Source organism: Microcaecilia unicolor, chromosome 1 (genome assembly GCF_901765095.1).
Source record: "Microcaecilia unicolor chromosome 1, aMicUni1.1, whole genome shotgun sequence".
NCBI lineage: Eukaryota > Metazoa > Chordata > Amphibia > Gymnophiona > Siphonopidae > Microcaecilia > Microcaecilia unicolor.
Genome location: NC_044031.1, coordinates 156231051 through 156243894, shown reverse-complemented (window position 1 = coordinate 156243894; position 12844 = coordinate 156231051). Strand labels below are relative to the sequence as shown.

The 12844-nt window shown below is 40.1% G+C and overlaps 1 protein-coding gene across 1 annotated transcript in view; it reads right to left on the bottom strand.

Moving 5' to 3' along the window:
* Window positions 1–12844, bottom strand: part of LOC115470681 (histone deacetylase 9-like) — a 632873-nt gene that overhangs the window by 560255 nt on the left and 59774 nt on the right. Inside the window, exon 4 of the mRNA XM_030204118.1 lies at window positions 4975–5095. Coding sequence (XP_030059978.1) covers window positions 4975–5095 — 121 coding nt within the window. The remainder of the gene's footprint in view (window positions 1–4974; window positions 5096–12844) is intronic.

The following is a 12844-nucleotide window of genomic DNA, read 5'->3' as shown; positions in this document are numbered from 1 at the left end:
GGTCGTCAAAAGAAACAAAAAACTGGGTGGATTGTATATGGGCTTTAGTCCACTCCAGATAGAAAGCTAAGGCTCACTTCCAATCTAAGGTATGAGGTATACTCTCGCCAGGATGAGCATGAGGTTTTGGGGAAAATATTGGCAGAATGACTGACTGATTAAGATGGAACTCTAACATATCTTAGGAAGGGATGTAGGGTGTGTGAGGAGAACTACTCTATTGTGATGAAACTTTGTATAAGGTTGATCAGCTATTAGGACCTGAAGCCACCAAAAACACAACTTAGCAGATCAAATACTTCAGATGACAGAAATCATGTGGCTCAAAAGGAGGTTTCATCTGCTGGGTAAAAACAACATTGAGATCCACGTTTCCAAGTTTATCCAGGGCTTCTACCCCATCCATCAAACATATTATCTAGGTAGCTTACATAGTATAATCAATAAAGAGAGGTAAGAAAGAAAGGACAAAGAAAGGTCAAAGGTTAGACAGAGAGGGAGATGGGGTCAAACTACAATCAATGACAGTAAAGTGGGAAGTGGGGAATACATGAGGAGATCCCTTGACACAGTTAGAGGTTTGACAGGGGGTTTTGTTAATAACAAACTCACATGAAGTGAACAACTAGAGGCTGTACAGAGCTGGGCTTATCTCCTACACAGTGATGATAAGCCCTAATTGAATAAACCTTTACAGAGTTAGGGGTCCTTTTCCTAAGCTGTGTAAGCGTCTACACGTGCCCAACATATGCTAAAATGGAGTTACGACATGACTACAGCGTGGCTCTTGCAGTAATTTCATTTTTGGCATGCGTCCGATACACGCATCTAAAAAATATTTTTTATTTTCGGACGCGCGTAATAAATGCTTGCCAAGTGGCATTTGGCGAGTGAAGGTCATAACCACCCGGTTACCGCGTGAGTCAATGGTTGGTGGTAAGGTATCAGACCCAAAATGGACGCACGGTTATTTTAATTTTGCCACACGTCCATTTTCAGCAAAAATTTTAAAAAGGCCTTTTTCACAGGCACGCTAAAAAATGGATTGTCGAGCACCCAAAACCCACGCCTACACTACAGCAAGCCATTTTTCAGCACACCTTTGTAAAAGGACCCTTTAGTTTTTAAACCACTCAGAGAGGTGTAGGAGGTATTAAAGCAGTTTTTGTGTAGAATAGGTGAGGGGATCTAAGGTCTTGCCTCACATCAGACAGCAAAACTCCTCCACTTAAATGAGTGACATCTCTTGGTGGAGTCTTCCCTGGAAGTCAGCAAGATGTGGGAGATGCTCTTTGGCAAATTTATGGATTCAAATTTTATGCGCTCAACATCCAAGCTGTGAGGGCCATGGATTAGAGGATGCGATGTAGAAGAGATCCCTCATTCTGCATGATAAAGGTTGGAAAATATTCCAATCTCTACAGATCTTAGTAAATTCTTCTCTATGAGAGATATTGAAGGATATACATACAGAAGTCCCTACCCCCAATGTAGGAGAAAGGCATCCAATGCTAGTCTGCCATGTGATCTGAGCCTGGAACAGAACTGGGGAACTTTGTTGTTGAGATGAGTGGCAAAAAGATCCAATAAGGAGGTGTCCCACTCTCAGAAGTTCTTTCATGCTACACCCCATGTTGAGTCACCACTCATGCAGTTGCAAAACCCTGCTCAGTATGTCCTTTCCTGGTAGGTATGTGGCCCTAAGGATCATTCTGTGAAGGAGGGCCCATTGCCACATTCCCACTGTTTTCTGACAAAAAAAGGGTAGGATCCTGTACCCCACTTCTTGTTTATATACAACTTTGCAACCTGGTTGTCTGTTTGAATGACAATGATTTGATTTTGCAGCTGATCTCTGAAAGCCTTTAGAGCATTCCAAATGGCCCTTAGCTCAAGTAGGTTGAAATGGAGATCTGTTTTCTAAGCAGACCAGGGTCTCTGGGTGTGAGGCCTATCTACATTAGCTCCCCATCTCAGGTTGGATACATCCATTGTTAGTAGTTTATGAGGAGTTGGAAATTAGAATGGTAGTCCCACAGTCAAATTTGTCTGAATTGTTCACCAGAGAAGGGCATGAGTCAGCTCTGGTGGAATCTGGATGGCATCCACTAGATTCCCAGCCACCTGAGACCACTGGGAAGCTAGGGTTCACTAGGATTCTCTCAAGTAGAGACATGCCACAGAGGTACTGATGTTGAGGATCTCTTCACAGGCATGGGTGGAGCCTCAGGAAGAATCTGGGGCTGATTCACATCTGGTGCATGTGCCTTCTATGCCTGAGTGGTTTGCAGCTGCAGCATCTGCATCAGCTTCTCCCTGAGCGTAGTTTGGAACCACTCATCGAAGAAAGATGTTACGTTTCTTGGGCTTCCCCCAAAGCTCAGCATTGCGGTCCTTCAATGATGATGATAACGACATCAAACCTGTACATACCCTCGGTGTCAGATCTGATGCTGACTGGTCTCTGAACCTAGTCTCAGTGTCCGATATCAAGAGAGGTGGAGATCTTCTCGATGCTGGTGTACTCCCAGTGGATGTTGAAGTCTTGGCAGTCATCGAGGTCTATATTTCCAGTGTCAATGACATTGTACCAGTCTTAGAGAAGCCAAAAAGTCTCTTTTGCTGGACCTGCCACATCCTCTGTGTGCTCAACTACATTTTTTTAACAGAGAGAGAAAGAGTTAGGCTCATGGTCAGGCTTAAGGTTCCTGTTGCACCAAGAGTGTGGGTCTTTCACAGAAATCACCTGATTACATTGGGCACATCTTTTGAAGCCACTGGGAGTCTTCTGGGACATCGAAAAAGAATCACGGCCAAATTAAACACCTCAATTGTGAATAGAAAAAGGGGCAGTACTCCAATTGAGGCCGGTACTCCAGCCTAAACATGCCTGGCAACTCACAAAAAGGAAAGAAAACGTAAAGAGCTGAAAAACTACTACAATAAAGAGAAATAAAACACAATAAAGAAAAATGAAAAATAATTAAGAAATACCCACACAGGAAGGCACTGCAAAAGATAGAGATATAAGCAGTGTGAGGGGAACACAAAGACGCTTCCTCCATGCTCCGTGGAAAAACAAAGACTGAGGAACCTGCATTTGTGCATTGGGCAAGAAGGCAGCAGCGCATGCGTGATGGGACCCTGCTAAAAAGTTCTAAATTAATCTCTCTAGTCAGTGTCCACACCAGGCTCCATCAGAAGATGTCACCAAGTTGTGAGAACAACTGATTGTCCTCGGAGAAAGAGTGTGCACACTTTCTGAAAAAGTGAGTAAGCTTTTCTTTATAAAGAGTGCACACTATTATCAGCAAATAAAAAAACGTGTTTTTCTGCTCATTTTCATTTGCTAACAACATACAATGACATAAGATATGCAAATGACATACCTCATGTCACTACAAACGATAGCCCATCCTTACTAATTACTTCCACATGAACTGTAAGTCACAGTTAGATGAAGCATTCCTGGAGATGTTTTCAGCCAATGGAGTAATGCAACACACATAGGGCAAGAATTACTGATCTGCATTAATATGTTAACACATGTTATTTCACTTTTGTGCATGTTATTGCTATTTAACACAGGCCACATTGTTGGTAAGTATAACCAAGCTGCGTTTAGCACTGTGTGCTTACCACAGATGAAAAGGGCTTACCGTAGGATGCGCTGAGGCATCCCATGGTAAAATCCCAATGTGCATGCACTACCTACGTGGTAAAAAATATATATATATATATTTTTTTTTTGCTGAGGGGATGTGTCGGGGGTGAAGAGCAGGTGTGTCTGCTCTAATCAGTTAGCACAGTCACATTGCCACACGCTGATTAGTGCGTGATTAGCAGGTGAGCCCTTACCACCTAGGAAATGGGTGGCAGTAAGGGCCCACACGCTAATAACAACATTAAAGCGTGACCACTAATGCCAAAAATAGAAAATTGGCTATTTTCCGGCTATGGCAGAAAGTGGCATTAATGCACATAAAAGACCCGTTTAAGGGCACACTAAAGCCATTTTTCTTACAGCCTTGCAAAAGGGCCCTTAAAAAAGGTCAGTAAATATCTCATAGTACTTTCTTATCCAAGTGAATATACGTGTGTACATTCACTTGAAAAACTGTCTTAGGGTTCACAAGTATAATATACCGATGGACTTTTTCCCATAATTCCTCCTATATGTGTAGACAGATTGCATACACTCCTTTCACCTCTTTTGTTTGGGCTGCTGATCAGATGAAAAATGCATACATACAATTGAAAATGAAATGTTACTCGTTGTTTATTCCCACAACCTAAAAACCACCCTGGACAGAGGAGAGTGATTTTTAGCTAGGCCTATTTAATCAGTTAAATGGTTTTGAAAATTGTCCCCCAACCAAAGATGCATTTGGCATTATTCGTTTTCTTCATTAATGAGTTACTAGAGGCAAAAGGTGGGAATAATTTCAAATGATATGCATTTAAACAGTAGAGGCATGAGACATAAAGCAGTGTAATTCAAACCCCAATGTTTGTATGTGTGCAAAATAATTTCCCCGCCCTATCTACTCTACAATAAGCATGGACCTCTTTGAAAAAAATTTTAATTTAGTATGCCATTAAACATGACATTCTGAATGGGTGTGCTTGTGGTAGTGATAAGATAATGCAGACAGGCCCGATCTGCCAGTTGTCAAACAGGATGATTCTCCTTTATCAAGCCATACTGAGAGATCATGCTGTTTATCTAAATAAAGGAGTAACCCAATGAATTGTAAATTAGCCATGGGCAACCTTCTATTGCTATTTCTTAATCAGTTTATATCAATAGTTTATAACTGGCTTCCACTGTAGCATTATCATTCCACATAGCAATCCATTTGGAAAATGATTTTTATGTCACACTACTTGCCAAGTATTTTGAACTGACACCAGCTATGACTAATGACAGTGGAGGAATGTGCTGCTCTCAGTAGAATAGAGGCCTGTACAGACCTAGGAGTTTCCTGGGGTCCGGCTTCTGTCCGTTCAGGGGATTGGTGCCATACAGAATTGAGTGATGCTCAGAGTGAACCAGCTGTATTTCCTCCAGACTGGCTTTTCGACCTCGAACTCGCTGAAAGAAAACAGCAGAGGCCTGCAGTATTCCACTGACAACATTTAGAACAAAATAAAAGTCCAAAATAGCATTTATCATGATTAATAGCAGGGGCTGAAATTGCATCATGCAGGAATGTGACACTGATTTGTTTATTAAAGTCAGAATAAATGAAAAATAAGATGACAGTTCTATAGAGTGCACCAAAACAATGGGCGCTGACAATGAATTCTATAAAAGAATCTGGTCACTAAGACTCCATTATATATAATACTAGCATAAGTTGGCATCACACACCTACTTTTAGATATGTCCATTTATGCCATATCTATATCAGACATAAATGCACAGGCCCAAATATAGTACTTTAGTGCATAAATGATAGTATTCAATATGCTTGTAAAATTTTGACACAGTCATACACCTCCCCCTGTGAATGCCTCCTTGTATGTATGCGCATGTACATTTTAGAATACTGCTGATTAAGCATAGAGCACATATGTGTGAATGTGACATTCATGCATGCAAGCATAGGCACTAAGGTTATAGAATTAGGGGATAGGGAGTAGTTTTATAAGAGCTGCCTGATGCCGGTGGCTAAAATGTGTACAACTGCCAGTATTCTAGTTAATTAGATGCATAAATAACCACTTAAGCGTATAAAAGAGTTGTTTCCACTATTCTGTAAATACACTCCAGTCTTTGAAGGTGCATACTTTGCAGGAAGACATTCACACGGACAGCATTTGGGTGGAGCATGGACGGGGTGCACAATTACATAAGTAAATTATAGCATACTATGATTTGCAAGCTCTCTTTAACAACCTTAGTGCGAGCATTTGCACCAGCTCTCTGGCTAGTGTAAGTGGTTTGCCTAAAATATGTACATCCATTAGATTGTAAGCTCTTCGAGCAGGGACTGTCCTTCTATGTTATATTGTACAGCGCTGCATAACCCTAGTAGCGCTTTAGAAATGTCAAATAGTAGTAGTAGTAGTATTTTACCTGTTATACTAGTATCCCATAAAGAAAGGTAGGCACCTGTTTTTCTTGATAGAATAGAGTCTAAATGGACTGTCTTGGCAATTACAAAGAGGCATCCCTTTGTAGAATTGCCAAGAAGACACCTAGGATAAGAGGGTAAAAAGGTGCTTTCTTATGCACTGTTTTTTTTAAAGAAAAGCAGGCAGTCACAGACCATTTACACCAGCCATAGGACAAGTGTAAATATTCACCCCAACATTGTCAGGTCTACATGTAAAGTATGGTGCATTGTGCTCCACCCACACTCTGCCCAACATTCACTCTTGTGCACATTCACTGGCAAAATATGAGCCATTATTTCATGGAGTGTACTTTGTAACTAGTTGGGGCCATTTACACTATATGCAAATGCTTAAAATACAAAAAAGTGGATGTGTACTTTACTCAGCCACTATGCTAATACCAGTCCATATTCAGTTGGCAACAGTGAGTGTTTTTTTTTGTTTGCTGTTGCTGGTTAAGTTAGACCGGCATACTCTGAAATTCATTGCCAGAGAATGTGGTAAAATCAGTTAGCTTAGCAGGGTTTAAAAAAGGTTTGGATAGCTTCCTAAAAGAAAAGTCCATAAGCCATAATTAAAATGGACTTGGGAAATCCACTGCTTATTTCTGGGTTAAGCAGCATAAAATATATTGTACTGTTTTGGGATCTTGCCAGGTACTTGTGACTTGGATTGGCCACTGTTGGAAACAGGATACTGGGCTTGATGGACATTTGGTCTGTCCCAGTATGGCAATACTTATGTACTTATACTCAGTGTCAGCAATGTATAGCTAAATGGGCATAGCTGGGACTAATTTTTGTGCGGCCCTATATGCCCTCTTAGTTATGTGGGCACCGACACTGAATATTCCCAGCACTCACATAACTGTCCACTATGCCCTGACTCCACCCTCGTAATGCCTCTGTACAGCCTAGTTTCAAAATGACCAGTTAATTGTAGCTGAATATTGATGGATAAATGGCCACAAGTAATTTAAGCAGGCAAGACCCCAGAGCTTATATATTTAGTTTAGGTGCCACTGACTGAATTATGGACTAAATTCTATATATGGCGCCTAAAAATTCAGCAACAAAAGAATTCCACTCAGCACGTAAAGTTAAAATATAGAATATAGAAGTGTAGAATACTGCATATACCCAGGAACCACGACTACAAATAGGTTCAGCCATTTACACCAATGGAAAAATGGTGCAAATGCTCAATCCTAAATTTAGGCATGGCCCCCACTTTATTCTATAATTATGTGCATAACTGAAGGGAACCTCCCATTCCACACATTACCCTCCACCTATTACCCTCCTATTTCCATGCCCCTTTTTTGACTCATGCATAAAATTTAGGTACGGATCCCACACCTAAATTTATGTGCATACATTTTAATTAATTTTAATTAGTGCCAATAATTGCTTGTTAAAAATACAATTATTGCTACTAATTAGCTCATTATTCAATTAAATTGCATGCCCAAATTGGGCATGCACCTAAATTTCCACTGCAATTTTTAATGCTTTTTAAAGAAAAATTCAGAGTATCCCTAATGATCTTCCTAGAAATGCCTCCACTCAGTCCAGATAAAGCTTTATATGTAACTTTACATACTTATCAGGCACACAATTGTGTAAAATTTCTATTTCTGCATAAAGCAGTGAACAAAACTGAAAGAAGTTATTGTAAGGGCAATACACTTTCCTGTAAGGAAAGTAAATAAAAGTAAGAGGAAAAGAGGCTGCTTTAGTTCTCAAAAGTAGTAGCTGAAAAAGTAAGCAAAAACAGGTTAGCCTTTATAAACTGCAAGAGACTGCAGACTGGAGAAGTTAAGAGAATCTGGAAGAGTAGCCAGGAAAGAAAAGATGCACTATGAGATTGAAAGGGATGAATATGTAGAAGCTGATAGAGATAAGGTGTATTTCTGTTCTGTGTTCACAGATGAAGTGCTAGGAGCAGAACTGCAGAAGACAATTACAAATAGGAATGGAGGGGTGGTAGAACCTAAATGATTTCAGAAGACTGTGTTCAAGTGGAGATGGCTAAACTAAAGGTGGACAAAGCGAAGGGGCTGGATGGCATATATCCAAGAGTACTGAAGGAACTTAGGGAAGTTCTAGTGGCTCTGTTGACTGACCTTTTCAATGCTTTTCTGGAGTTGGGAATGGTCCCGGAGGACTGGAATTAAGGAAGAGGTTGGGAACTACAGGTCTGTAAGTCTGACTTCTCTGGTAAGTAAAATAACGACAACTCTTTTAAAACAGAAAAATTGAAATTTATTATTTCTAGTCTGCCCTTAATCAGGATAGAGTACAAAAAAGTCAGAATAACAGAACATACAATTAAAAAAAAGTTAACAATATACAGTTCCAGCAGGGAGTCCAATGCTTATCCAATGTTTCCTCTTTCAAACAGGATCATGATAAGTCTGATAGAACAAAAGTTCCTTACATAAGTACATAAGCATCGCCATGCTGGGACAGACCAAGGGTCCATCGAGCCCAGCACCCTGTCACCGACAGCGGCCAAAAGAACAAGCAATTTGCCCCGCCCATCCTAGAAATACTGTATTATTCTCTTGTACATTCAATAACATTCTATGGCTTTTTCCTCCAGGAAGCCGTCCAACCCTTTTTTGAAGTCTGCTAAGTTAACCGCCTTAACCACCTTTTCTGGTAGCGAATTCCAGAATTTAACTACGAGTTGAGTGAAGAAAAATTTCCTCCGATTCATTTTAAATTTACCACACTGCAGCTTCATCACATGCCCCCCTTGTCCTAGTATTTTTGGAAAACATAAACAGACGCTCCACATCGATCCGTTCCATTCCACTCATTATCTTATAGACCTCTATCATATCTCCCCTCAGCCGCCTTTTATCCAAGCTGAAGAGCCCCAGCCTCTTCAGCCTATCCTGATAGGGAAGTAGTCCCATCTCCTGTATCATCTTTGTCACCCTTCTCTGCACCTTTGCCAATTCCACTATATCTTTTTTGAGGTGCGGCAACCAGAATTGAACACAATACTCGAGGTGCGGTCGCACCATGGAGTGATACAATGGCAGAATAATATCCTTATTTTTGTTTTCAATCCCTTTCCTAATGATACCCAACATTCTATTTGCTTTCCTAGCTGCAGCAGCACATTGAGCAGAAGTTTTTAACGTATCATCAACGACGACACCTAGATCCCTTTCTTGGTCCGTGACTCCCAACGCTGAACCTTGCATAATGTAGTTATAGTTTGGGTTCCTCTTTCCCACATGCAACACTTTGCACTTGTTTATATTAAACGTCATCTGCCATTTAGACGCCCAGTCTCCCAGTCTCGTAAGGTCCTCTTGTAGTTTTTCACAATCTTCCCGCTATTTGACTACTTTGAATAACTTTGTGTCATCGGCAAATTTGATTATCTCACTAGTTCCCCCATCTCTAGGTCATTTATGAATATGTTAAAAAGCAGAGATCCCAGCACCGATCCCTGAGGGACCCTGCTAACTACCCTTCTCCACTGCCAATATTGACCTTTTAATCCTACTCTCTGATTCCTATCTTTCAACCAGTTTTTAATCCACAGTAAGACACTACCTTCGATCCCATGTCCCTCTAATTTCCTCTGTAGTCTTTCATGAGGGACCTTATCAAACGCCTTCTGAAAATCTAGATACACAATATCAACCAGCTCATCTTTGTCCACATGTTTGTTTACCCCTTCAAAGAAATGCAGCAGATTGGTGAGGCAAGACTTCCCTTCACTAAATCTGTGTTGACTTTGTCCCATTAGAATTTTCAATCTATTTGATTCAAGCCTCTCGTTAACGTACAATGCTACTCCTCCCCCAATCCGGTCCACCCTATCACTATGATATAATTTGTACCCTGGTATGACAGTGTCCCACTGGTTATCCTCCTTCCACCAGGTCTCAGAGATGCCTATTATGTCTATTTCTTCATTCAGTGCAATATATTCCAATTCTCCCATCTTATGTCTTATGCTCCTAGCATTTGCATATAGACATTTCAAGCTAGACTTGTTATTCCTTATCACATCATGTTGATTACTTGACAGTACTATTTTACTATCTTTTGTCTGGTTTTTATTATTTTTATTTAAGGACATTGAATCTACTACAGTATCGTTTGCAACCTCACTATCAAGAAACACTGTCTTCCTTGTTTGGGCGATATCTTTGCAAGGTACCTTATTCCAAACCATACGCTTTTGTACGACTGTCGGCCTTCCCCCCGTTCCTAGTTTAAGCCTTTGTTTAAGGTAGACAAGAAGTTTCACTGTTGAGCCACAAGGGCAATCTGTTCCATTCAATAGGTCCATAAATGGAAAAAAAATAGTACCAGACCATGTAACCTACAATCATATATGTTGAAGTGCAGGAACAACAGCTCACATTTGTGCTGACATCTCAAAGATCAAGCTGATAAATACCATTTTTCAGCATGATGCAAATAATATGTGGAATCCTGGTAAAGTGCTTGATGAATCATAACTAAGAATTTGTACAAAATTCTACTGTGTGCTGGCAACCATTTCAGATACCTTGTGTGGACAGATATTTGTTCCGATCATGATTTGCCTAACAAAAGCCACACAACAGAGTTCATTGACACTATCTGGAGCACCTGAAGACAGAAACCTGGGAGTCCAAGATAAACAATATTACAGTAGTCCAAGGCACTGCATAGCATTGTTTGCACTATCTTTTTAAAATTAACTCAAGGCAAAGGAGGTTTTAATTTACTTAGCGGTCTCAAGTTAAAGTATGCATTCCTAATCAATGTTCACACCTAGGGCCAGAAAGTAAAAGCGGAATTCAATGAAATCTCTAAATTTTTCATCTGTCTTGAAACATTGATGGGAACACCCATCAAAAAAATTGTTTTAAGCAATACTATTGTAGAATCTGAAACCATCCACATCACCTCAGTTTTAGTAATATTTAATTGCAACTTATTTTGCTGCAACCAAACTGTCACTGCTTCAAAAATTGTCTATAACCGGGATGCCATATCTACATCAACTGGCGGCACAGACAAGAAAAACTGTATAAAACTCCCAAAGACCTCAGCAACTGATACAATGGAGACACCCTGTAGATGTTGAATAAAACTGTGGATAATACAAATTCCTGTGGTATCCCTGTTATTTCCTGATGTACATCTGACAACTTGTCCCCCATCTGAACCATGGCTTTCCTATCACCTAAAAAAGATGGGAACCATTTCAGGACGGTCCCTACAGGGCCACAAGCACAGAGTTGTCAAAGCAGAATTGCATGATCTCATGCATCAAAGGCTACAGATATGTCAAGAAAGGCAAAAAATAATTATCATGCCTATCCAGACCTATTCGCACCTCATCGATTGTAGCTACCATTAGAGCCTCTGTGCTGTGTGCTGAAACCGTACTGACAATAATCCAACACTGAATGTTCCCGTAAAAAACCATCAAGCTGATTATAAACTGCAAGCTCCAAAATCTTAACCAACATTGGTAAGATTGAAATGGGGTGATAGTTTGATAAATCTTAGTAAAAGGGCTCCTAAGCCTATTCTCTAGAACACCCAAATAAAGAGAGTTGCAGTCATCTATTTTTGACAGAACCATCACCTGAATAACACTCCTAAAATCACCAAGCTTAACATAGGTTTTAATCAAAACAACATCCGCAATTGATGAAAAGCTGACTGAACCACATGCACATTTTGTTGTTTCATCTTAAGTTGAGAATCTAAAATCACACCTAATAACTTAATCTCCTTCTACACTGGTACATCAATTTCACCCACACAGATAGTCAGAGGCCAACAATTATCCATCATCCTCTTTACAATAAGAATTTCAGTTTTATCAACATTCAAAGTGAGCTTATTAGATGTCATCCATTTACAAATCTCATTCAGATAAGATGTCAGTTGCACAGACAGCTCCTCTCCCCACGCTACGATTGGGAAAAAAATTTAATATCATCAGCATACAGCCGATACACCACACCTAATGTTAAATAGTATGCCTGCATTGCTTTAGCAACTGTTCTTTTTTTTTTTTTTTTTTACTTGTGATGTTATATTTAAAAATATATAACTAATTTTTTTAAAGTGCTAGAAGTGCAGTATTTATTTATTTGTTACATTTATATCCCACATTTTCCCACCTATTTGCAGGCTCAATGTGGCTTACATAGTACCATAAAAGGTGTTCGCCAATGCCAGTGTAAACAGTTACACAGTGAGGTTATGGTAGAATCGGATTCAAGTAGAACAACATGTTAGTGAATCATATAGAGGAAGAGTTATGTTATGTCCATTACGCTCTTTGGTTTCGTGGTGTTGCAGGGTTCAGGTATTTAAGTAGGGTCGGTAAGGTATGCCTTTTTGAACAGGTAAGTTTTTTGTGATTTCCGGAAGTTTAGGTGGTTATACGTTGTTTTCACGGCTTTTGGTAGTGTGTTCCATAGTTGTGTGCTTATGTAGGAAAATCTGGATGCATGGGTTGATTTGTATTTGAGTCCTTTGCAGCTTGGGTAGTGGAGGTTTAGATATGTTCGTGTTGATCCGGATGCATTTCTTATTGGTAGGTCGATGAGGTCTGTCATGTATCCCGGGGCTTCGCCATAGATAATCTTATCAACCAGGGTGCAGATTTTGAAAGCAACACGTTCTTTGATTGGGAGCCAGTGCAGTTTTTCATGGAGGGACTTGGCGCTCTTCAATCACGT